Source organism: Conger conger, chromosome 2 (genome assembly GCF_963514075.1).
Source record: "Conger conger chromosome 2, fConCon1.1, whole genome shotgun sequence".
Taxonomy (NCBI): domain Eukaryota; kingdom Metazoa; phylum Chordata; class Actinopteri; order Anguilliformes; family Congridae; genus Conger; species Conger conger.
In genome coordinates this window covers 5,213,650-5,239,362 of record NC_083761.1, presented here as the reverse complement: position 1 = coordinate 5,239,362, position 25,713 = coordinate 5,213,650, and the positions used below count along the sequence as shown (strand labels likewise).

Genomic DNA, 25,713 nt, shown 5'->3' with positions numbered 1-25,713 from the left:
AGAGTGGCTACCGTCAGTCAGGGTGTTTCGGAAATTGCTTTACTGTGTGCCCACAGGCAAAACTTCACTTTCTCATACAGTCAAAGGAGTTTTTGGAAGGGGGGGGGGGGGGTCAAGGGCCGGCTGATGACCCCATGTGGCCTCACCACGAGGGCCAAACCAGGGTTATACCAGGACTAGACCAGGGTTATACCGGGACTATACCAGGGCTAGACTAGGGTTATACCAGGGCTATACCAGAACCAGACCAGGGCTATAACGAGGTTATACCAGGGTCAGACTAGGGCCTAATCCAGGGCAAGACCAGGGGTAAGTCTGGGTCAACTCATCACACTTTTGGACCACATCATCATGGATTTTAATGTGATTCCGCATGCTTATTAAGTCTTATGAGAAGCTGGAACTGAAATTACATTTCTCTATGACCCGTAGTATGATCTGAGACAAGTGTAATTTTGTTTCCAGGGTCTTCTTATGACACCAAATCCGCATGACAAATCTCATAACTATGTGGCCCTAAAGTATGTTGAATTGACACAGACCCCAAGGGGCAGGCTGGGCTATACCAGGGCAATACCAGGGCAATACCAGGGCAATACCAGGTCTGTACCCGGTCTGTACCCGGTCTGTACCCGGTCTATACCAGGGCTATACCAGGGCTATACCAGGTCTAGGGGGTAGCTGTAGCTGGGTTCATCTTTGCTGGGAGACCCAGAGTGAGGGAAGTGCTGACCTGTCTTTCTTGCAGGGATGACAGCAGTCAGGAGGGGGAAGGGGAGGAGTTTGAGAGTTACCCCGCTGGGATGAAGGTGCAGGTGAGGTATGGGCGAGGCCGCACTCAGAAGACGTACGAGGCCACAGTGAAAGAGTCTGACCTGGAGGGGGGCCAGGTGCTGTACCTGGTGCACTACTGTGGCTGGAACATCAGGTAAGGCCAGGACCCGGGGCGCTCTGTCTCATGGGGTCTCACTTCAGAGGTTAACTTACCGTCAAATGCGTTGCCCCTATCCCAAAAACAAACCATTCGCAATCATCAAATCTGGACCTTGAATGCAAATACGGCCATGGATTTATTTTCTCCCGGGTAATTACCTGAAGAATTAGTGCTACTGATGGCTTCACACCTGACTCCCAGGTAAAGGGAGGGTGGAAGACCAGCAGTTCTCAGCCCTCAAGGACTGTGATCTATTGATCCCTGCTTTAGGTACTGCCCTTCAGACCTTGGTCAAATACGTTAATTGCTTTGGATTCAATATACTTCTACACTTTACTGAGCTTGTCTGGTGTATTGAAAGTTTGGAACCTATGAAATGCTCTCAAAAAGTGCAGTGACTACTGGACCTGCCTTCTGGTCCTTTTGGTTGGCTGAATTGTACCAGGCAAGATCAGTTGAGTGTAGACAAGTATTTGAATCCAAAACGAATTACGTAATCTGTTCCCCTTTTGGGGAATCAAAACTATTTGGTGAGTTTGTTTTTCTTTTAGTTTAAGTTTTTTTTAAGGAATGACATAGCTAATGCCATCTAGTGGTAAAACAAATTTTAATTGGCTTCACACAAAAAAACGTGATCATTTTAGCGGGGGGTTTTTTTCTCCTGCTTTTCCAGCTGTTCGGTGAGCCGCCCACCCACCGTGACAGCCCCAGTTTGGTTTACCGCGAAATCGCTCCCCCACCCCCTGTTCTGCCACCCCCTCGCGAGCATCTCCTGACAGATGGGCTCTGTGTCTCACAGAAAATATCCTCAATGCTTCATCACATCTGACAGACCTTGCACCTCATGTCCTGGGACAAAACTTACACTGAGCGGAGAAACATGAATCTCCAGGCTGAGGAAATTGTCAGTAGTTGTTGGACACAATTACAAACGGAGGGAAGAGCCGGTTTGGCTGTTAAGGGTGTTTAGTTTAGTATATGTAATGTTACTTACAGATTAAAAGGACCTTGGAAAATCAGCAGATTGCATTATATGCTTTGTGGCCCTCGTGAATTATTAAAATAACCTGTTCCTCTTTTGTTGTGGTGCTGTTATATTTCTCGCTTTCTTTCTTTTTTGAATTCATTAGTTGTGGTTTGGGTGTCTGTTTGGTTGTTTATCTATTCGGTCATTTATTTATTTTTTTCCCCCATTACATGCTCCAGTGGCTTTCGGCTGAGAAATATTAAAAAAGGCTTCTCATTTGTATGCGCCCACCGTGAATGCATTTTATATTTTCCCATGATGCTTTTCACTCCCGCTGGATGCGTGTAAAGGGGGGGGGGGGGGGGGTTGCACCTGCCTTTTTGCACCCGTGTCCGTGTGTCCGTCTGTGTGTCCGTGTGTCAGTCTGCATGCATCCCGTCCACTTCCTGCTTCTTCGTCTATGCGTTCCGGAACTTACCCATGATCCTCCATTCCGCACAACAGGTATGACGAGTGGATCAAAGCGGACAAGATCATACGGCCGGCCAATAAGAACGCACAGAAAGTCAAGCACCGCAAGAAAATAAAGGTGTGTGTGACTTGCTTGCTTTCCCAGGCAGATGGTTTGTTTTAGTGACTTTTTGGCAGGTTATCGTCAAGAGAAGACTTTCAGAGTGCCGTTTCTTTCTTTTTTTTTTATTCAATTTTTTTTCCTTTTTTTTCCCAATTTGGTAGCCAATTGGACCCCGTCTGATTCAATTAGAGCTAGTATTAGATACACTGTCCACACCCCGTCCCTCGGCGGCCGGCAGGAGAGCAACACGCCTTCTTCAAGTCGTGACCGTGATTCCAAGGCGCTCAAGGTGCTTGTTTTTGTGCGGCGATCTACTGACTCTGCCAAGTCCCTCCCTCTGGACCAGCGAGCCAATTATTGCTGCTCCACGTGAGCCGGCCAAACTTGGCTTTTGGCAGGACCGAGAATCGAACCCCGGTGTGCAACTGCAGCAAACTGCAACCGCAAGTCTGCTGCATCTTAGCCTGTTGCCCACCGCGGCTCCTAATGCCGTTTCTTTTTAAACGAACTTTGTTACTATAAATATTTTTTATATAAAACAGGTTTCTTGAAGCTTTCGTTAGGAAAGGGATTTTGGGGTGCCCTATAGCCTAGTCGCTAAGGTGCTTGACTGGGACCTGGAAGGTATTGTACTGCCACAATAGGATCAGTGCAGCTGTTGGACCCTTGAGCAAGGCCCATTACTTCAGGGTAGATTGTCCCCTGCTTAGTCTAGTCGCTTTGGATAAAAGCATCAGCTAAATAACTGTAATGTAATGTCATGTAATGGGGCAGCCTGGAGTGTAGTGGTTGAGGTACAGGACTGGGACTCGCAAGGTCGGTGGTGTCTCCTGCCTAGTGTCATCAACTGTACATCGCTCTGGACAAGAGTGTCTGCCATTAATGTAATGTAATGTAATGTAAATGTAACGGGAGTTCAGGGTATTTTTTTTCAGGAGAATAGGGTAACGCTCTCGTTGTCCCCCCGCAGAACAAAGCAGAGCGGGAGAAAGAGCTGCTGGAGCGGCTGGGGGAGGGCGGGGGCCTCTCCCCCGGGAGGAATCACCGTCTGCTCCGGCACGGCGGACCCCTCCACCCCTTCTCCCGGCCGGACGGGAAAGGGCCCGACTCCTCGCCCGGGAAGTCCCTGGAGGTGTCGTCCGTCAACGGCCTTCCAGGTAAGCCCGCGACTTCGCCCCGTTAGCGGAACTCTCGAGGGACCCCCATCTCTCCCCCCCCCCCCCCCCCCCACCCACCCCCGCTTTGTAGTGCGGTGTCGTTCGCTCTCCTCCGCGGAGACAGAGCCGTGGGGGTGGCTGGTTTCTACTTTCACCTCAAGAAGTTTAGGCAGGATCAAAGAAGGTGGAAGTGAGCTGACGGTGTTGAACGGGCCGCTTTAATTGAGCTGATAAATGCTGATGAACGGTAAAAACCTGCAGCGCTGTGCGTCGCTCTGAGGGCACGGGTGAGCGCTGCTGCGTCTGGATTGTTCCTGTACTTTTATTCTTTATCCTAAAAAACACAGCCCTGGCGTAGCCACGATAAGATCTCTGCAGCTGCTGGGCCCTTGAGCAAGGCCCTTAACCCCGCATTGCTTCAGTGGGGATTGGCCCCTGCTTAGTCTAATCAACTTAGTCACTTTGGGTGAAAAGCATCAGCTAAACCACTTTAATGTAATGTAACAGTGGAACCATATTTATAGTGATGCACAAAAGTTGAAATGCCCCCCTGCTTTATTTTAGCTGTATCATTAGAATTGATTTGTTTGTTGTTGTCTTCCAGGCTCTGAGAGCTCGTCAGATGAGGACACCGACAGAGAAGAGGACGAGGATGAGGACGGAGACAACGAGGAAGACGAGCTGGTGCCCGGCGGGCTGGGCGGCCCTGCCGATGACCCTCGGGCCGTGGAGCGCAGGGAGGGTGGGCCACCACCAGAGGGCGCCAGAGGAGGAGCGGCCACGCCGGGGGCGGCGGGCCGGAATGCAGATGTGCAGGACTGCAGGCCTCAACAGGAGCCTGAGGGAGAGAGAGGAATCGGCTCCCGGAGGAGGCGAGCCTCCAAAACCAGAGCCAGAGGCGGCATGGGGAGAGGAGACTGGCTCCCGAGCGGCTCCCCCTTGAGGCCGGAGGACCGAACCGCGGGCTCCAGAGACGAGGCCAGGCTCATGTCCAGCAGCAGTTCGGAGGACGAAGATGAGGAAGGGGGAGGAAGAGCCTGTCGGGAGCCGCGGCCAGAGGAAGGGTCGAGGCAGCGCGCCCGGTCCAAAGCCACGCCCTCCCGGAAGTACAATGGGCTGAAGGAGAAGACGAAGGCGGGTCGGCCCTCGCCGTTCTGGGAGGTGCCGGAGAAGAGGCCGAAGTTAACGCTGGGGTCAGAGGAGCGGCTGCCCGGCAGGACGAAGGGGCAGAAGGACATGTGGTGCAGCATCCAGCCCCAGTGGCCCAAGAAGACCCTGAAGGAGCTGTTCTCCGACTCTGACACCGAGGCCGCAAATTCCCCCCCGCCGCCCCCGACGCCCGCCCCGGCCTCCGAGGACCCGCGGGAAGAGGACCCCGGCGTGGCGGAGGCGGCCGACGAGGACCGGGAGGCGTCCGACGTGAAGCCGGAACCGGAGAAGACACGGGAGTTCCTGAGCAGCGGGAGCAACTCAGTGCTGAACACGCCCCCCACCACCCCCGATTCGCCCACGCAGGCCCCGACTGTGGTGGAGGCGGAGTCGACCCCTGCCCCGCCCCCGCCCCCCTCGGGCCCTCCCCCTCCCCCCCGGCGGGCGGAGAGCGTGGGGGGCCGCAGCGAATCGGACGGCAGCACGGTGGAGGTGGAGAGCCTGGGGGCGGAGCTACAGGAGCTCCATCCGCCCGAGGACAGGCCCGGCTCGCCCCCGTTGGCCTTCGACGGCGGCTTCTCGTCCAATAGCAACAGCAACTGCAGCCTGGCGCTCAGCGGCAGCAGCCAACAGGACAGCGAGCAGAGAGACAAAGGTGAGCCTGTTGCTATGAGACTGCAGCCTTCTCTTTAAATGGTAAATGGTAAACGTCTGCATTTATGTAGCGCCTTTATCCAAAGTGCTGTACAGTCGATGCTTCTCGTTCACCCATTCACGCACACCAACGGCGATTGGCTGCCATGCTAGGCACCAACCAGCTTACTATCTAGACTCTGTGACCTTTGATCTTTAATACAGTGCTACAGTTTGTAGTCCTAGTAAGTTGCTAACCGGTTCCTATATTGAAACTACAACAGTGATTTCACCTGCAGGCTGGCTGACGTCATTTGAGTCTTTTTAGCAACCTGTACAGTGCTGGTGACCTATGACCTCTATACTCTTGTCAAGCATGTGATATTGGAGGACGGGCAAGGTCAAAAGTCTTGAAAAGTGAGCCTTGATTGAGTGGAGTTATTTAGCAGCAGATGGGCAGGAATCATATCACTCAGAGTCTGAATAACACAACTGTTAGAAAGTGAATCAGCAGGAATGAATCAGCAAACCAAATGAGGCGGCATTCGTGCAATTACGGGAATCGCTGATGGTGAAAAATAGAGCGATTTTTTTCAGTGCTCCTTGAAGCTGAAAGTCTGTTTAAAAGTGCAAGTTTGCTTTGGGGAGTGTGTTTGGGGTTGGCAGCTGGTCCGCTCTCGGATGCTTTTCTAAAACGTCCCCCCCCCCCCGTTTCTATCCTGCAGCGGTGACCAACCAGAAGAGGCAGAGAGACCAGCAGCCAGTCGCCAGCCCCCCCAAGAAACAAAAACGCAGCCACAAAAACGGTGGAACACATCTGAAAAAGATCCGGAAAACAGGTAAGCCAACTCTCCGAACACAAACTGAAAACGGGAAACCCAACTCTCCGAACACAAACTGAAAACGGGAAACCCAACTGTCCGAACACAAACTGAAAACGGGTAACACAACAGGCCCCCCCCCCCCACCCCCCGTCTCCATAGTTATCTCAGTCGCGCAGAGATGAGGCGCCCAAAACGAGCTGGATTTGATCTGTGAACGTTTTTTGCAGCCGAATTAGCACCTCTGAGTCAGAGTGTGGCCTTGTCTGAGTCTCCAGACGCTTTCATCTCTTTATATGCTGCTGCTGATGCTGTATTATTAGACTCAGCCTTGTTTCTGATCTCTGTAACGCTGATCAGCGCCTCGGCGGCTTGTCGAGAGAGAGCGGGGCTCGTAGCGGACAGTGTGTCTGATGGATTTCACGCTCGCACTTCTCATATTTGGCTGACAGGAAGCCATGTCTGAATGAGACTTTAATGACAAGGCGGCTTGGCCTTTCTGTGTCGCTGGGAAGATTAGCGCTTATTGTTCTTGCTCTCTTTCTCCCTCTCCCGTCTTTCTCCGTCCTTCTACCCTTCATTTTCTCCTTTCATCCCTTAATTTCTCTTCCCTCTCTGCTGTTCTCTCTCTCCTTCTACTTTCTCGCTCCTTCCTCACTTGTTTTCGGTTCGATTCACATTCGCTTTATTGGCATGACGTATTCCAACGCTTAGTCATAGCAACAATCAATCATATCCTGAACCTCTTGACCACGTCCGCACGTCTTTATGCATTTAGTTGCTGCCACGTGATTGGCTGATTAAAATATTTGCATTAACAAGCTGGTCTCCGGGGCTACCTAATAAAGTGGTCGCTGAGTGTATTATTCAATGTATTACTACGTTGATGATTGTTATTTTTTAAACATATTGTTAAACCTCTCGCCCCCGTGCAGCACACAGCAGCGACAGCGAGGACCAGGTTGGCGACAGCCCCGGTAAATCTCCCTCCTCCAAGGCCAACATGGCCGCCCTCCGGCCTGGGGGGAGGTCGCCCCCTGCTGGCCACCACAAGTACCACAAGCCCGGCGACCCTGACCACCACCCCCACCACAGGGAGAGCCACGCCCGCTCGCCCAGGGTCTACAAGTGGAGCTTTCAGATGTGTGAGTCTTGAGTGTTTGAGTTTGGGGTCCCTGTGCTTTCTGGCAGGGGGCGCATTTTGTTTACTGCTTTTTGACCGGCCCTAGAGGGTAAGGTGGTGGTTCAAGCCCCGGTGTAGCCAAGATAACATCTGTTGGGTCCTTGAGCAACACCCTTAACCCCACATTGCTCCAGGGGGGATTGTCTAATGAACTGTACAGCTGTTAAGAATATGAAATGCAGAGACTGGGGATAAAAGCGTAAGGCTGGGCAGGGTTCGGAGAGATTAACGCACGTGTTTTGGCCGTGCGGACTCTAGCGGACCTGGAGAAGATGAGCGGTCTGGAGCGGATCTCGTTCCTCCAGGAGAAGCTGCAGGACATCCGGAACCACTACCTCTCCCTGAAGTCCGAGGTGGCCTCCATCGACCGGAGGAGAAAACGCATGAAGAAGAAGGAGCGGGAAAGTGAGTCCAGTTTAAAAAGAAACCACACAAATTCATTCTTTTTTCTTTTACTTGGCAAGCTTCACGTTGGGAACTAGTTTCACATTCCAGAGCCCAGCCGCTGCGTATAAATATATATAATATAAAATGTTTTGGAGTGGTTGGAACAGACCCCCTGTTGAACCCGGTTTAATAATAGGGCTGTTTTATGCGGGATGATTATTAATTTAATAGCCATGCATTTTCTCAGCACCCCAACTTCCAGACCCCTGGGTGGGGCCAGGCCCCGTAGCTGTCTTTGAAACTACGGGGGTGTCGATAAGTCATTGTCAGATGTGTGGCGAATGCTAGCTAACCTGTCCAATTAAATTAAATTAAATTTGGCGTTCCCAAGCTCCGTGAAAAATATTTGAACGCTCCCACAATTATTGAAAAGTAAATGTAAATGAAAATCAATCGCTCGACGGTTCTTCAGCCAGAGGCACTTTGAAGTGCTGGAGAGTTCTGCAGAGAGATCTTGGCAGTGATTGTCTGAAGCCAAAGCTCTGTGTTTAATATAGAGTAAATTACACCCTGAGAGACCGACCCTGCTTCGGAGTCTGTATGCTCCACATATTTGGGGCTTGGATTGCATTTGTGAGCGCGGATCCTGCCACACTATTCATTTCAGCGGCATTGAGGGTTTTATAGCGGCGTAGCGCTGTAATTGTACAGTGTATAACGGTTTTTATTGCCGTTTGAATTTGGCAGGAGGGCTTTAAAATCTCCTGAATTGGTGGCATTGTGGGGGAACCCCCAGCTTTTCCCAAGTATGAAATCATATTTTTACCGGCGTGAAAGGGGGTTGTGATTTACTACTGTACAAAATCTATATATTTTGTAATGCTTCTGAATGTAAAACGCACTCCGTATGTCACCACGGGAACAGATCAGCTGGAAAAGTCATCATTTTGATTTTAAATGAACCTTCCATTTAGTTCGCCTGTATTAACGCCTTTTACATACAAATGGATGCGGTAAAACGATGCTAGCTAGCTTAGTTGCTTAACTGGGCTTTAAAAAAGAAAGCTAAGAACAAATATTACGTTGAGTAAAGTGCATTATAACAGCCGAATGAGTGTCAACTTTCGTTCTCTCGGCGTCATCCCCATCCGCAGCCATTTTTGTTCGCCGCGCACTAGCTACCTCTTCAAACGGTTACCTAACGTTCCTGGAGAACATTTAAAAAGTTTGAATTTGTTGGCGAAGGTTTGCTAGGTACTATGTATAAAAACGGCAGCAATTCCTACACTGTTCGACCAATGCGATTAACTTCGATTTTTAAAAATGAAAACGATTTGAGCCGTGACGGTTTGTCTCACGCTGCTGCTCTTCCTCCCCTAGGTGCGGCGGCTGCGTCCTCTTCATCCTCCTCCTCCTCTTCCTCTCCCTCGTCCAGCTCGCTGACGGCGGCTGTCATGTTGACTCTGGCCGACCCCGTATCGGGGTCCTCGCAGAACGGGGGGGTGTCGGTGGAGTGCAGGTGACAGGGTCCCCCGGCCTTCCCCCCGCCCCCTCCCCGGAACCCAAACGACTGATCACACAGACTACTGAGGCACAAAACACGCTCAACCCAACCAGGAAACCCGGAGAGCCATTTCCTGTCGACTGTTGTTGTTCTCCTGGCAAGCTAACTCTGCACTTAAGTGCACTTTTATGAAGGAGGGGAGGGGGGAGTTGGGGAAGGGGGTAAGCAAAGGAAAAAAAAAAAAAAAAAGTACAACAGACATGGTATTTCGTTGGTGTTAAAAAGTTTTTTTTTATGGTTGTTTTCTTCAAGCAATAATTGTTTTCAATTTGCTTTTGTGGATTTAAGTTGTGTTGTGTGTGCACGTGTGTGTCTTTTGGAGTGCGTGCATGGGGGGAGGTGTGTGTGTGTATGTGCGTGCGCGCGTGTGTTTGTTTGTGGGTGTGGGTGTGGGTGTGTGTGCATGTGTAGTGTGTTTTTATGGTCTTTCACAGAAGGGGTTTCCCTGTAGCTGACCGTAGCCCTGGAAGCTGAACAATGTTTCTGTTTGCTGGACCATCACACAACGTCACCACACTTAACAATGAACTACACCTAATATATGAGCCCTTTAAAGCTTTCTCATCCCCTGTGTTTCCATCTCTCTCTCTCTCTCTCTCTCTCTCTCTCTCTCTCTCTCTCTCTCTCTCTCTCTCTCTCTCTCTCTCTCTCTCTCTCTCTCTCTCTCTCTCTCTCTCTCTCTCTCTCTCTCCTTCCCTTTACATTCTCACTCACAGAGGCTGAGTAGGTTGTTGGAAACTCTCCTTCTGCAGTAAAGATGGTCATTGGGCCTCAAAGATCCACACTAGCGGGAGGGCGTATCTGTGGGCTCCTATTTCCGGAAGACCCCAGTGCAGAATTGTTCTGTAACAGCGCTTTCCTAGAAATGCTGAAGACTTCAGCTTTTAATCGTGCTGTTGCTCACCTGACAAATAGCATCTGTTGAGTTTGCTTGGTTTAAACTCTCATCGTTAAGTCGAGCTTCATTCACACCACATCCCCAGCTTACATACCGGAGTGTAACAGAACCGCACACTCATACTGCTAATAGATAAATATCCACTGTCACTACAACTACGAAACTACGAAACTACAACACATGGAGGGAGACAATCAAATGAATTTTTTTTCTTGGTGCTTTACCTCTGTGAAGAGTGTTTTCTGGCAAGTCGGTGTTCTAGAACTCCACTGCTTTCAGTCACCGGTAGTGATTGTGACATCATCAGCATTAGAATGTTCAGTTAAGAACATTCCAATCGCGTCATTGGGACCGAATCGGGAAAGAAGGACCGTTACAGTTGTTGAATTGCTGGTGCGCTTGTACAAGAATACCTGTTCCAGAACATGTTTGCGGTGTGGTGCACCGTTGTGTTCTATCGTACCTAGGACAGTGCTGCCACCTTCTGTCTTGTGAGCCACACTGCAGAGGAAGTGATCTCCTGAAACATTCTCTGTTACTCACCATCGAAATTGCCCTCTCACCCTTTCTTTCTCTTTCTCTCTTTCTCTGTATCTCACTATCTCTTTCTCTCTCAAGTTATTTAAATGAATTTCAGTAATTTTACCAACTTTCCCCCCCAATAGTCATATTGGCATTAGTTTGACCTCTGGAATAACACCTCCCCCCCCCCCCAATCCTTTCTTTAACAAAAAAATAAAAAAGTTGTACATGGAGTATTTTGACCTGCCAGTTAAACAGTGACAGTATGCTAAAGATCATTCAGGAAGTGAAGAGATGTCGTGCTGCGTTTTGGGTTCTGCCGAGGCCTCCAGTCCGTTTCCCCGTGTACACACTTCCTGCTCTTGTCAGACGGAAGGCGTGTTCTTTGACACTCGCATTAATTGTATGCCTTTGTAATATGTTTGTATATTGAGAAGTGTGTTTCAAGTCGAGCTATTTAATATCTTGCACCGTTAATACTATGTACGTTTCTGTACAGACCGTGAGTGTTTTACGTGTAGTTTTCCGTGTAAGCCCTCAGAGGGCCCGAGCATGTCTCTCTCTCTTTTATTTCTCTTCTTTTCTTCTGTGGTGTGCGAGTTTCATCCAGTTACCCTTTTCTTTTCTTCATATTTTTGTAGAAAGGTCAACTTTGTGTTTTTTGTTTTCTTTCCCATTGGCTTGTGCTCGTATGAGAAGCTTCGTTTTTTTTGTTGTTGTTTTTTTTAAAGGTGCGTTCTAAAAAAAAAAAAAAAGAAAAAAAAGTATTTTGCAACTTGTACATGGGCTGTAAAGTTTTATGAATCTTTACAAAAAAAATGTCTGAGGACAGAGAGAGAGGCACAAAGCTCCTATGAAAGCTCTAAAGTATTTATTAGATTCTGCTCATGGATCTTGTGTAATTTATTGTACAAATGTAAGCAAAGACAGACGCCTCTGTTGAAAATAAATGCCATAGTTTGAAGTCTTTTGTTTGTGATTGTTTGCGAAATACCACTGCCATAACTGAACATGCTTTCATTAATGCAAATGGTACTGGTCTGTAAAGCGCTGTACAGTTCATGCTTCTCATTCACACACGCACACGTGCACGCACTCTCTCACACACACACACAGAAAAGCTGCCATGCAAGGCACCAATCAGCTCATGGGAGCAATTGGGGGTTAGATGTCTTGCTCAGGGACACTTTGACACACCCAGGGTGGGATCGAACTGGAAGCTCTACGACTGCCGGATTTGCACAAAAGCTGCATTCTTTCATTCATACTGGCCTACAGGAAGTAGGAGATTCAGAAGACATCTGACCTGTGGATGTGATGGAATAAAGAAGGTTCTGCTTCGTTTTACACCCTGATGTTTTACCTGTGCCCAGCTACAATCAGTGAGCTACTCCAAACAAATCCAGAACAAATTTCATTCTTACATTTAAACATTTTAAAGTTGACCAGAGCAAGGGCTACAGCGAGTTTAGTACTTGTGTTAGTGTTTGTAATAAGAAGTGGCAATCTTTTCCAAAACCTTTCAAATGCTTTTTTTAGTAGATGGACCACACATCCACTTTCTATTTATGGGACAGTGTAGGACTATGTTGTGTAGATGTCTCTATTACTTGTATAACCTTCATAACATATAATTACTATTATTTGTAATGTTCAAATTAAAGTACTGCTATTGCCTTTAATTTTGTAATTCATAATACACATAAGTACAGGTAAGAAATTAATTATTAAACTCAAAACCTCCATGTGCACAACTGGCAAATGTGTATGGAAAAAATTAACAAGGGAACGATGTGCATTGTATTTACACTCATTGCCAGTATATTTTGACATTTTTTCAGGTACGCTCAATCTTACTTTTTTGTGCGTTTTTAATGTTCTTTGTTAATTTAGATTAGATTAGGACATTTGAATACATGAAAACGCATTGGCTTTGAATTTAGCAAGAATATAGAATCTATAAATTGTCGATTTACGAAATGGTAATCATATATTAAGTCTTAAGTTGGATGTATTTATTCATAATGATATCAACGGAATTGTCTTGTCATAACTAATACAATCCGCTTTAAAATATTTGGATTGTGTGGCAATGTTACCAGCTTCGAAATATTGATGTTTGTTATTGAAAAGCGATTTGGCATATCTGGGTTTGGAAGGAACCAATCCGACCTGGTAGGAACCAAAGACCAACTTTTTATCAGCCGGAACGAATAATTTGACGGACTGCCATCTTACGTTCGAAACGTGTGTTTGGAAAGTAACCTCCTTGCCAGCTATTTGGTTTAAACGGTTATTTATTTTAACGTAGGTAGAATATTTTGTTTATGCTGTTTTATCATGTGTACGATAAAATAAGCTTTCCAGAAGCACCCCGGAGATCATTTGAGCTGTCAAAGGGAGAAGAGGCTTCATCTATTTGGCGATTCGTTTGGTTCAGTGAACTGTTGCTCGCTAGTTGACTAGCAAACGGGAATAATCATGAAAAAGAAATCTACAGAAAATAGGTAAGTACTTTTTGCTGAACAAAAACAGATTTGCGTTGATTTCGTAATATTGGTAGCTGGGTTACAGCCGCTTACTTTAGCTGTTCATACATGAGGTTAACGCCATTAGTGAATACACCATTTAAACCAACGTTACTGCGTTTGGGGGAAATTGCATTGAATGTTTGGCAATTGATCACTTTCAGAAATGTGCATAAGTGCTGGAGTATTGACAAGTACGCACTTGCGCAGTAAGCCGTATTTAACGATTGTTGCTGTCGTTTCGTTGTGTTTTATACTGGTACATTGACCAGTGAACATTTTTGTTGTGCTTGCTATATGATGTTATGACATGCATGTTGGTTTTTCAGCGAACCCCCCGAGGTACCGGAGTCGACAGATGGCTATGTGGTAGGGCAGATATGTGGCAGTTTGTTCCCGAAGAAATGCTCACCTGGCTCCAGTCACTTAGCTGATCTATTCAAAACTCAATCCTCAACGTCCAGTGTGCTGTTTGTGCCTGCGCCAAAGGTGAGTTCAGCAGGTGGAAACCACCACAGGACTCCAAGCTATTCAGTTGGGTTAAGTTTGGTCTAGCGGATACTACCAAAGTGATCTTACTTGTCAAATTCATAACCTTAGAATATGGTGAGTCTGACCTGGCAGCTCATAACTTCACAGTACTATGAGCCTGACCAGTTTGACACTGATGTGCAATAAATCGCTCAAATTACAGAGTTGTGCTTTCCTAATAATCCAATGTTAAGTTGCCACTTAAATAATGATGTTATGTACGTGGGGACATATTTCAAGGCGGAGGTTCAAAGCAACTCAACCACTGACCTATCACATCTGGCTAAAACATGGTAGAAAACAAACAGATTAGGAATTAATTTTCACAAACTAAGCTTCTTTATCCAAGAGACTTGCGGTGAGACTGCTAAGAAAACAACTGCAGTTATCCATTTCCAGTAAAAATGTGTTTTCTTGTTTTTGTCTGCAGCCGGTTCCAAAGGCCACAGAGGACACGTCGGAGGATGCTGCTGGAGCCGCAGGTCCGGTGGCTCAGAAACAAAAGAAGGCGCCCAAAAAGCAAAAATCCGAAGCAGACGAAAAGTTAGAAAACAGGCGAGTGAAATTCACTTTTTTTTTTGTTGTTTTTTTATTATTCTTGATTTTTTTACTCAAATGCTGTTGGTTAAATGGAGCTCATTGGTTCTTAATCTGCTCTTTCAGGGAAAGCGCCTTGCAGAACGCCGACGAGGAAGAGGAGGGGGCGAAGAAGACCCCGAAGAAGGGCAAGCGGAAGGCCCCGGAACCGGGACGGGAGGGCGAGGGCGGGGGCGGGGGGGAAGAGGGGGCGCCGCCCCAAAAGAAGAAGCCCGTCAACATGGCGGAGGAGAGGATAAAGAACAAGAGGACGGTGTTCGTGGGGAACCTACCGGTCAGCTGCACTAGGAAGGTATGCACCGTGTTGCTCGTTTGCACGCTGATGTTCTTGCTGTGCAAAGAGAACCAGCGTTATGAGGACAGTGCGATTGTGTTAGTGTGTGTTTTCTCAGGTTTAACCAGAATTATGAGGACAGTGTGATTGTGGTGGTTTGTGTTTTGTTTAGGTTTAAACAGCATTATGAGGACAGTAATTATGGTAGTGTGTGTTTTCTCTGATTTAACCAGCGTTATGAGGACAGTGTGATTGTGGTAGTGTGTGTGTTCTCAGGTTTAACCAGCATTGTGAGGACCGTGTGATTGCCCTGTTGGTGTGTTTTCTCATGTTTACATTCTGCCTCCAGGCCTTGCAGATTCTCTTCAAAGAACTCGGCAGCATCGAATCCATTCGCTTCCGCTCTGTGGTAAGTGAATTTGTTTTGAAATTAACTGACAACAAAATGGCGATTTAAGCCTTTCAGTCCCAAGCCCAATATGAAGTGTAGAAAATTTAGTAGGGTTTTAATACGGGCTCAAAACGATAGTAGATCAGTCATTTTGATTGGTTGAAAAGGTATAAGATCAAGAGTGCCATGTAGCAGTCTTTGGACTGAAAGGGTTAAAGGAAAACATTTGGTCACGTGTGTCACTTCTATAGCCAGTTGCCCCTTGAGATTGTTTAGACACTGAAGAAGGCCTTTTGCCAAAATGTTCTGTTCCCCTGCTGCTATAACAGAATAAATCAGTGATCTTGTGGTGTGCAAACCATTTAATTTGTAAATATTTGTGTTAACCATTTGCCTTCACCATTTGCCTTCACTGTGTGTGTATGCACTTGTAAGTCGCTTTGGATTAAAAGCGTCTGCCAAATGACTAAAATGTAAATGTAAAAAAATGTTCAGGTGCCTTGTTAATTGCTCTTATTTTACTGTAGGCACGAGAAGACCCATCCATGTCCCTGAAAGTGGCAGCTATACAGTAAGTGATCTAAAGAAATCGGATTGGGTCCGTACAGCATTTTAGCAGCATTTAGCAAATAGTTAAGATCAGTTTTGAGATCTCAGCAAAACTGAACTGCAGGGCAGTTCTTCATAGGTCACTTAGTACAATATAAAAATCATATGAAATTGCCCTATAAACAACATATTTATGACATCCATTTTTGTCAACCTCAGAGCGTCTCCCACAGATTGCCTTTTCAGCATACGGTCCGTTTACACACTCGGGACGTTTACCGAAGGCGTTCAGGTTCAGCGCCTAGCCCTAGTGTGTACAACTGCACCACCTTATTACCTCTCCTACATAATTGAAGAGTCTTCACTGTGAATCATTCACGGCGGTGTGAGTGGAGTGGAACGCGTGTTGCTAATGCGTCTGCGCTCTGCCAATGATCGTAATTATTTTCCTCGCAGGCGAAAGGTCCATCCGAAACGGCAGAGCATCAACGCGTACATCGTGTTCAAGAGCGAGGAAGGGGCGGAGAAGGCTTTACAAAGGTGCGGCGTTCGTAATGAATAATAACTCGTTATTTCAGCTGAAGCTTTCATCCAAAGCGACTTGACGGGTGATTAGGCTAAGCAGGGGGGGATCCCCCTGGAGCACTACGGGGTACATAGCCTTGCGCGAGGGCCCAACGGTTGTGTGGATCTTATCGCTTGAGCCACCAGCCTTCCAGGTCCCAGTCATGCACCTTAACCACTATCGTGTGTGTGTGTGTGTGTGTGTGTGTGTGTGTGTGTGTGTGTGTGTGTGCGCTCTCCTGCAGGAACGGCCTGGAGATTGAGAAAGGGTTTCACATCCGGGTCGACAGAGCCTCCAAATCGGCCTCCGTAAGTCCCACCGCAAGGCCGTTACCTTTCCCGTCTACCTGACCGGGACCGCGAATGCTAACGCTCCTATAGCCTTACCGGCTGTAAAATAAAGTGTTAATTGCAAATGAATCTAAATTAACTTCAATCCTTCTCTTTTTTTCAGCATGATCACAAGAGATCTGTTTTTGTTGGAAATCTACCTTATGGTAAGTATTCCCCACTCAATTCTTTTGAATTTTTTCTTAATTGGGAGAATCTAAAAAAACTGAGGGAGCTGTTTGGCACTGGCCTGGACTTGTTTTAGCCTTGCCCCCTTGTGGTGGATGTGGGCATTACCTCCCCTCTCGTTTGACAGACGTGAACGAGCTTCCACTCCGGAATCACTTCGAGGAGTGTGGGAAAGTGGAGGCTGTCCGGCTGGTGAGAGACCGGCGCTCCGGGATGGGAAAGGGCTTCGGATACGTCCTGTTTGAGGTGAGAGAACACGTCCTCTTTCCCCCAGATATTTCTTCTTTTTGGGACCGAAAATATCCGTCTAGACGGGTTATGTTCATAAGGTGCTCACGTGCATTCATTACAGTTAATCATTGCAGTCAATCAATCAATCAATCAAACATTAAATAAAATGGGGGAAAGCATAGAATACATTATATTTCCATTTATAGTTGACAAAGGCGCTGGAAAGAGATGAATCAGGTGTTGTTTGACTCCTCTGTGCATGTATACAGTTGAAAGGTATGAATGGGGTGTTTGACTCCTCTGTGCATGTCTGAATGGGGTGTTTGACTCCTCTGTGCATGTATAAATGGGGTGTTTGACTCCTCTGTGCATGTATGAATGTGGTGTTTGACTCCTCTGTGCATGTATGAATGGGGTGTTTGACTCCTCTGTGCATGTATGAATGTGGTGTTTGACTCCTCTGCCCCAGAGCATGGACGCAGTGCAGCTGGCCTTGAAGCTGGACGGCTCTGAGCTGGACGGCAGGAAGGTCCGTGTGAAACGCTCCGTCAAGAAGGAGAAGGTGAAAAGCGTGAAGAACAGGGCGGCCAAGGGAGCCAAGGGGCCCAGGAAGGGAGACTCAGCAGCAGCAGCAAAGAACTCTGGGAAAGCAAAGGACTCTGGGAAAGCAAAGGACTCTGGGAAAGCGAGTCCGATGCAGAGGGGGCCGAAGGGGGGGTTGAAAGGGAGGCCGGGGAAGGGGCCCCACGGCAAGGCTCTGTCGGGCCCCGGGCCCCGCAGGCTGGCCAGACCCCACGGCGGGGGCTCCTTTAAGGGGGAGATGGTCACGCCCGGGGGGGACAAAGCCAAGGGCAAAGGACTAAAGAAGAAGAAACTCAAAGCCAGGAAACGAGATCAGGCCATCCATATCTGAGGCGTGCCTGTATGTGTGTGTAACCTGTAATTATAATGAACCCTTTCGCCGTTTTTGATGGTGGAGCATTTGATGGACTCGGAAATAAAACCTTTTTTTTTGAAAATATAAGCGTGCATTAAGTCTGATGTGACCTTTTTATTTAATGGTCTCTCTACAATGCTTAAGCCTTAGAAACAAACTAAATGTATCAGAAGTATTACTCTTAAGTATTTTAGGCTTATATTTAGAATTTTACTTTTTTGCTAAATAAGACAAAATGTCAATAAGGCGCAACAGGTTCATAGTTAAAATGCATTTTATCCTTTGCGGAAGGAACACAGGTTTTGCGTACCTTACACTGGTAACTTAAGTGTCCCAATTGCATTTGATCAGTCATCAATGCCGTTGATTATCTGGGGATCGATGAAAGTTTTTGAAAATGCTCGGTACATTTACAGAACTGTCGTTGCTGCTGTGAGAGGGGATAACGACGCCATTTAATTTTCAAGAGGTCTGTTATGACATCGGAAGCCGGAGGAGGAAGCGTTTTCTGCTCGAATGTTGCCATGTCAACAGCAGTTCACAAGCGGAGCAGCTGGAGAAGTCCTCGCGGTTAATTAGTTTAATTTAGCACCGCGCAGTCAAGTAGCCGCCCCAGTAGTTACTCCCAACGGGAGTTGTCTAGACAATCACGACCTTTCAAATGCCATGCCCCTTAACTCCCAGGGCAGTCCAGATAAAACCGAGGTGACTATTGCTGCACGTGTGTATGCTGCAGTACGTGTGTGTTTATATCCACACACGTAACAAAAGCCAGTTGACTTCAACAAAATGAACCAAGTTTGCATATCCCTAACAAGAACGTGCGAACATGGATATGTATCAGTCGGAGATTGCAATGTTCAATTAAGAGGTAGCTGTTATTTCCCCTGACGATATGTACATTACATTATTGGCATTTGGCAGACGCTCTTATCCAGAGCGACGTACAAAGTGCATACCCATAACCAGGGATAAGTTCGCCGAAAGACCCTAGAGGGAAGTACAATTTTTGAACAAAGAAACAAACAACAGAGCAAAAGTGACCAAAGTTAACGACCCAGTGTATAAATTAGTTTACTGTTGCTTCGTGATGTTTCTGTGACTAATAATATATTTTACATAACTAAGCTAGCTACAGAATTCTGCTTTGTTTAGGCTAAATTCAATTAAGTGAATTAAGTATTACCTGCGAGTACTAGCTAGGAAGGTTAATAGGTTAAGCTGGTGTAGAACCTGGCGTTAGTACGTTGTCCGAAACGCTGCATTTACAGAACATTTCGTCAACTACAATTCGGAAACCCATTGTAATAATCTACAAAAAATCTAATGGAAGACATATTCTTTGCAAATGTTTTGAGAAGTTCAAGCTTGGTGCGATGCACCGGTCTACAGGCTGTTAGTCCAAGGTCAAAAAGAATGCAGGTAGATGAAGCATTCAGTTACCAGGTAATTAACATGTCGTGGTTTGATGATTTGTGTTATTGTAAAGGAGCTCTCCTGGCTGGTTTTCCTTTTATGAAAATGCGAGTTATAATTAATATAATCAGATTGGAGTTTACAATCACATATCCAAATAATTCACTTTCCCCTAGACGTTTACACAACATAGCCTACTGTTTATGCAGTTGAACGGTGTGTAGGAGCTTATTAAAGTGCCGGGGGCATCAAGCACGTTTTGTAATAAATCCTGGTGGGGGAACATATTTAAACGTTATTACGATATAATGCATCATACGTTCTAAATCTGCTGTAGTTTTAATAAGGACTATGTGTACATTTCTTTGTCAGATTTATATTTAGTCGTTCCTGTAAGTATTTTTTTCATCAGGCAATATATGAAGACAGCACAACTGTCATCTGAATGAGGAAGCTGACGATCGTTGGGTCTTTTACCCCGTGGCTGGTTCTGGCTGAGCGTGTGCTGGGGGTCATGCGCTTCGATTAATTAAACCCGTAATTTTTAATTTCCCGGTAGCCGAGACAACGAAAGGCTACTCGCCGCACACTGGAGTGATGATGGGCGGAAAAACGAGTGCGCTTGCTGCGGGGGTCTGTGGGGCCCTGTTCGTCGGGTACTGCATTTACTTCGACAGAAAAAGACGGAGTGACCCCAACTTCAAGAACAGATTGCGAGAACGTGAGTGTTGCTGTGTGGTACGAGCGAGGGGGTATCTGCACCAAATACCGACGGGCCCATTAAAACATGTCCTGTCCTTCGAGGTATGGGAATCCGTATGGTGATCGGTTTTGGCAGGTCCAATGCACATCGATTGATTCAATTGTGTTATCGGTTAGCTAGCAAGACAATGTGAGCGAGTCATTACCTTAGCGAGCTAGCAGCAAGCAGGGTGCTGACCGGGTAGCTGGTTGCAGTAGCTTGGTAATTGCCTACCTAACGTTAGCGAACTAGCTTCAAACGAGTGTTTCTCCAAGCAAGCGAACTTCAGGGAGAACCCTGGTTGAAAGCGGAGACATTTAGCCGCTAAATGTGTAAACCAATTCGCTTCCTTCACTAGCTAGCTACAGTAGCTAGCTAGGTGGATAACTGGGCTCATGTTGCAAATATTTACGTTAGACCCACAACGAAAACTGATTGCATGCCACAGCTACTGGAACATTATCGTTAGTTTAGTTGTGGTAATATTGTTTGTTGAATGTGTTTTAATATTTGTGACCGCTAGCTTGCTAGGGAACTGTGCTTTCAGAATGCAACCAAGGATTCTCCCCATCAGTCTTTATTCTTCACGCGGCCAATATTTAGTCGCTATCAAAATATTTACTCTTCCACTTGAACCTTCAAATAGCATCTTCACTGGGTACATCCGTTTACCTTGGTACTTGCTTTATCTAGCTATTTAAACTGGCCATACAGGATTACTGATGAAAAGATGCACGTAATTTGTAAACGTCTTAACATTTTTGCTGATTAATGCTCAAGCAGTTGAACCAAGCTATTTGTAATGAACAAGTATGCAAAAAACAAAACGTGTATGGGTGTGCAGGGAAACTTCTGGGCGGAATTAGGGGAGGGTTTGTATGGCTTTGGTAAGTCTTTAGTAATTGAAATGTCTTTACAGGACGGAGAAAGCAAAAGCTAGCGAAAGACAAGGCTGGACTTTCAAAGGTAAGAAAGCCACCCACACACCTGTGTAAAACAAAGTGGAGTATTCCCTCCATTTAATGTTGTGCCCTCCACCCTTTTGAGCCTTACGTGAAGTTAATCAATCATGAGATGCTGGACTGAGATCTGGACTCTGGTTAGTTGAGGATTCAAATGATTGATTCCAGTAAACATTTACCTTGATAATGTTAAGGGGTTAAGGGGTTTGTTCATACATTTGCATGTTGAGGTTTGAGGGAAAATAAAAAAATAAATCAAATCAAATAGGCCCTGGTCCTTATCTTTGTTCTGCAGGTAGCAGTTGAAATTGTACTTCCCTCTAGGGTCTTTCAGCGCACTTATCCCTGGTTATGGTTATGCACTTTGTTGTACGTCGCTCTGGATAAGAGCGTCTGCCAAATGGCATTAATGTAATGTAAATGTAATGATAATCTTCATATGGTCTTTGTAATATCTCTGGTGTGCTGTTCAAAGATGATGATGATGATGATGATGATGATGATGTTGTTGACATTCGTTCCAGCTTCCTGACCTGAAGGACCCAGAGGCAGTGCAGAAGTTCTTCCTGGAGGAGATTCAGCTCGGGGAAGAACTACTCGCCCAGGGTAATGACCCCCATTTCCTTAGCCCAGAGCGTCTGTAACCCTGCTCCTGGAGGGCCGTGTGTGTGTGTGTGTGTGTGTGCTGGCTTTCATTCTTATTTCATTGGTCATTGAAAGATTGTGGAGTACGCAGTTTACTCGCCTCACCTGGTTTCTTATGTCTGAATCGGTAGCTTATTTTAAGGTGAAAACAAAAACGGCACACCCTGCACCTCTCTAGGACCAGATTTGCTGACCCTGGATCTGACCTATATACCAAGTAGTATTCTTCAGTAGATAAGATATTTTATTTTAATTTAAATGTGATGTTTTGTATGTTTTTGAATGAGAAAGTGAGTGAGATGGTATCCAAACCAAACCTGGAAAACTTGACTGTGCTTCTCCATTAATTCAATCATTAAATCAATGATGCCTTGGCCCTCCAGCCCACAGGGGGAGCTCTGGGAGTGTATTTGACCCACTCGCATTGAGCTGCTAATTGTTAGAATCAGGTATGTCGAATTAGGGTTCAAAAGCTAACCTACAGTAACTGTAAATCTGTAAATCTCTGTAAATCTCCAGGAGTAGGTTTGGACAGCCCTGGCTTTAATGGAGGTACTGCCGCATTCTTCAAAACCCCCCGGTAGCTGTCTTTAGCTGCAGGGACAAGGAGGAATGCAAGAGAAATCCTGGAGTAAAGCAAAGGCTGTGGGTGTCATCTCTAACTCTCAGCCATTTCAGCTCTTGGACATTTGTCATTTTATCAGATTCTTTTATCCAGAGAGAAATGCTTTTGGCATTGTTTTTTGTTATTTTAATGGTTAACTGACCTGAGAATGGCAGGAGAACCAATGTTTGCTTTGACTAGTGAAATCTCCGGAAATGTTTTTTCTAACAAGCAGCACAAATACAAGAGATGTTTGAGCAGGTGTAGTGAAATGGATCTCAAACTGCACTCAAAGTGCACTTTTCTTAAACCACAAAGAAATGGCCACTTTGCTAAACATCCGCTTGTTAGCATTGGTATTGATTGTGCGGTTAGTGGTTAAGTCCAATTCTTTTTTTTACCAGACTCAAGGCATTGTGTCCAGAACGTATGTCGGTTACGCAATTCAAGGTTGTTTCGCAAGATACAGTGTGCAGGAGTCCCCAGTTTCTATTTTTAAGTCCAATCTTTGAACAGCTGCTGGTGTTCCCTCCCCTCCTGACCTTTGACCTTTGACCCCCCTTTCCACCGTCCTGCAGGAGACTACGAGAAGGGCGTGGATCACCTGACCAACGCCATCGCCGTGTGCGGACAGCCCCAGCAGCTGCTCCAGGTGCTGCAGCAGACCCTGCCCCCGCCCGTCTTCCAGATGCTCCTCACCAAACTACCTACCATCAGCCAGGTGAGGGCGCCAGAGAGCACCGGTGTGGGTGGGTGGAGGGGAGCGAGGGGTTAAACCAGAGCTGTCCAACCCTGTTCCTGGAGATCTACCGTCCTGTAGGTTTTCACTCCAACCCTAACAAAGCACACCTCACTCAACAGCTAGAGCAGGGCTGCCCAACCCTGTTCCTGGAGATATACTGTCCTGTAGGTTTTCACTCCAACCCTAACAAAGCACACCTCATTCAACAGCTAGAGCAGGGCTGCCCAACCCTGTTCCTGGACATCTACCGTCCTGTAGGTTTTCACTCCAACCCTAACAAAGCACACCTCACTCAACAGCTAGAGCAGGGCTGCCCAACCCTGTTCCTGGAGATATACTGTCCTGTAGGTTTTCACTCCAACCCTAACAAAGCACACCTCACTCAACAGCTAGAGCAGGGCTGCCCAACCCTGTTCCTGGAGATCTACCGTCCTGTAGGTTTTCACTCCAACCCTAACAAAGCACACCTCACTCAACAGCTAGAGCAGGGCTGCCCAACCCTGTTCCTGGAGATCTACCATGCTGTAGGTTTTCATTAAAACCCTAACAAAGCTCACTTCATTCAACAGGAAGAGATTGCATTGCACTGCTAATTTGTAGAATCAGGTGAAAACCTGCAGGACTGTACCAGGGACAGGTTTGGGTTTAATGGAGGTACTGCCGCATTCTTCAAAACCCCCCAGTAGCTGCCTGTATAGCTGCAGGGACAAGGAGGAATGCCACAGAAATCCTGGAGTAAAGCAAAGCTGGGTGTGTCATCTCTAACTCTCAGCCATTTCAGCTCCTGGACATTCATCATTTTATCCGACTCTTTCATCCAGAGAGAAATGCTATATGCTTGCTGACTTTGACCCACCTCAAACACCACCAATGTGTAGCACCCACCTGGGTGATGCAACGGCGTCCATTTTGTGCCAGAATTCTCGCCACACACTAGCTGAGATGAAGAGGGAGAGAACAATTATTTAGCCAATTAAATCAGGATTATTAGGTAGCTAGTTGAGAGAGCCAGGGTTGGGAATTTAGCCAGGACACTGGGGGGGAACCCCCAACTCTTTGCGATGAGTGTGATGGTATCTTTAATGACCGCAGTGAGACAGGCCCTCTGCTTAACGTCTCGTCCGAAAGCCGGCGTCTCCATCAGCACAGTGTCCCCATCACTGTGCTGTGATGGCTATGTAATGGCTCCTCCCCCTTTCCCCCCCCCCACAGCGAATCGTCACTGCACAGAGCTTGGCAGAGGATGACATTGAGTGACAGGACGACGGACCAATCCCGGAGTAGAGGAGCCGCACCCTCCTCACCGACCCTCACGAACAGAGGCCACACCCCTTTCCCCTGCATGGGGACCCTGTGTTGCTGTTCACTCCTAATTGGTCTCTCTAGGACATTTCCTTTGATACGTTTCTTTCACTCGCCCCATCTGCATGAGTGACAGCTCTTCTGGCCCGCGTCCTTTTTTAAAAGAAAAATAATTTTGTTGTTGAATTGATTCATGTACAGTGAAAGAATTAATAAAAACAGGAAAAAAAAATCAAAACTGATGAAGGCATGCTGGCGCTACACATGACTAAAACCTCACGGGACTTGCGATATAAATCAGAAAAAAAAAAAAAGACAACTTTTCCCCCCCTCTCTCCATTCTCCCTTTCTGCATCCATATCAAATGGTTTCACTGCTAGCTGCAGCGGTTAAAGACATGCAAATAAAACATTGCATGTCATTCATGGTTGTTTTCTGACTGTTGTCTAAGCCTGGACTGAACTATACACAGATTCTGAAAACTAATTTATGTAAACGGGACAAGGCAAGCATTGTATATTAATATTCATGAGTGTATCAACTACTCAATCGAACACTATTGTGCAAAAAAACCCCAATAATATCATGCAGGATGAAAAATGGGAAAATGGTTCTCTTCTACAGAAAACAACCTCAATTTATGGATGGCTAGTGGTGTTTTTTTGTTTTTTTTCCTTGATGGGGAAATGTTTGTTTTTATTGTATCTAACTTTTCTTAGGTCAAGTCTTGTAAAGCGCTTTCTCTTTTTATTTGGAAAATCATTACAATAAAAAGTGGATTCAGTTGGTGGAGTAGAAGTTTATCTCTTTTTCTCGGCCTGTGTGAATATCTGGGTTCATGGTATAAAGGTGAACTAGCCTATTTCACAGAAATAGATAATTTATAAAAAAATTATGCAGGGGGGCCATTGCATACAATGTTTTGTGTATCAGTGAAAGTCAAGACTGCTTCTTTTAGAGTTGGAAAGTCCCGGGGTCAGAAAGTTAAAAGTTCTGCCGCGTGTTTCTTCCACCCGCAAACTCGGTCGGCTGATTACATTAATTAGCTCTGCCTCGAGGGTAAAGAGTCATGATAATTAGAAAGTCCAGGTGTTCGGAACACAATACTGGGAACGACTTTCTGAACCTGGATTTGCCATCTCTGGTTACTTATCGGCCACTTATCGGTGAAAAGGAGTTTGACTTTTTAAGTCTACCGTGGTACGATTCTCTTGGGTAAAATGAACAGCAAATAATTTAGCGGATGTATCACATGTAACCACCAGGGGCCAGTAGCGATTCATGAGACACGATTCATCTTTGTGACCGCTGTGAAGCGATTGCTACATTACACAAGTAATTTCCCAAAATTCCTCACTTAAAAAAGGCATATCAAGAGTTGAAAACTAAA

General features: G+C 46.4%; 3 protein-coding genes and 2 non-coding genes across 5 annotated transcripts in view; all 5 read left to right on the top strand.

Moving 5' to 3' along the window:
- Positions 1-11,753, top strand: part of LOC133114181 (AT-rich interactive domain-containing protein 4B-like) — a 64,324-nt gene extending 52,571 nt beyond the window's left edge. Inside the window, 8 exon segments of the mRNA XM_061223353.1 lie at positions 749-928; positions 2,406-2,490; positions 3,446-3,632; positions 4,237-5,436; positions 6,140-6,253; positions 7,171-7,380; positions 7,677-7,823; positions 9,186-11,753. Of these exon segments, the coding sequence (XP_061079337.1) occupies positions 749-928; positions 2,406-2,490; positions 3,446-3,632; positions 4,237-5,436; positions 6,140-6,253; positions 7,171-7,380; positions 7,677-7,823; positions 9,186-9,328 (2,266 nt within the window). The 3' untranslated portion in view covers positions 9,329-11,753.
- Positions 11,754-12,991: 1,238 nt separating this feature from the next.
- rbm34 (RNA binding motif protein 34) lies at positions 12,992-18,002 on the top strand. Its single transcript, XM_061232314.1, has 11 exons — positions 12,992-13,296; positions 13,647-13,806; positions 14,279-14,403; positions 14,512-14,737; positions 15,069-15,128; positions 15,638-15,681; positions 16,116-16,199; positions 16,469-16,532; positions 16,678-16,720; positions 16,870-16,988; positions 17,443-18,002. The coding sequence occupies exons 1-11, from the start codon at positions 13,271-13,273 to the stop codon at positions 17,884-17,886; spliced, it is 1,395 nt and encodes a 464-aa protein (XP_061088298.1). The 5' UTR covers positions 12,992-13,270; the 3' UTR covers positions 17,887-18,002.
- Positions 18,003-19,785: 1,783 nt separating this feature from the next.
- Positions 19,786-25,107, top strand: LOC133121812 (mitochondrial import receptor subunit TOM20 homolog). The gene is made up of 5 exons (XM_061231304.1): positions 19,786-20,047; positions 20,988-21,034; positions 21,555-21,636; positions 22,858-23,000; positions 24,234-25,107. Exons 1-5 carry the CDS (start codon positions 19,924-19,926, stop codon positions 24,276-24,278), a joined length of 441 nt encoding a protein of 146 aa, XP_061087288.1. The 5' UTR covers positions 19,786-19,923; the 3' UTR covers positions 24,279-25,107.
- On the top strand, positions 22,234-22,366 carry LOC133123017 (small nucleolar RNA SNORA14). The gene has a single exon (XR_009708189.1). It is a non-coding gene; the product is annotated as a small nucleolar RNA SNORA14 (small nucleolar RNA).
- LOC133123016 (small nucleolar RNA SNORA14) lies at positions 23,682-23,815 on the top strand. Its single transcript, XR_009708188.1, has one exon. It is a non-coding gene; the product is annotated as a small nucleolar RNA SNORA14 (small nucleolar RNA).
- Positions 25,108-25,713: the final 606 nt, after the last annotated feature.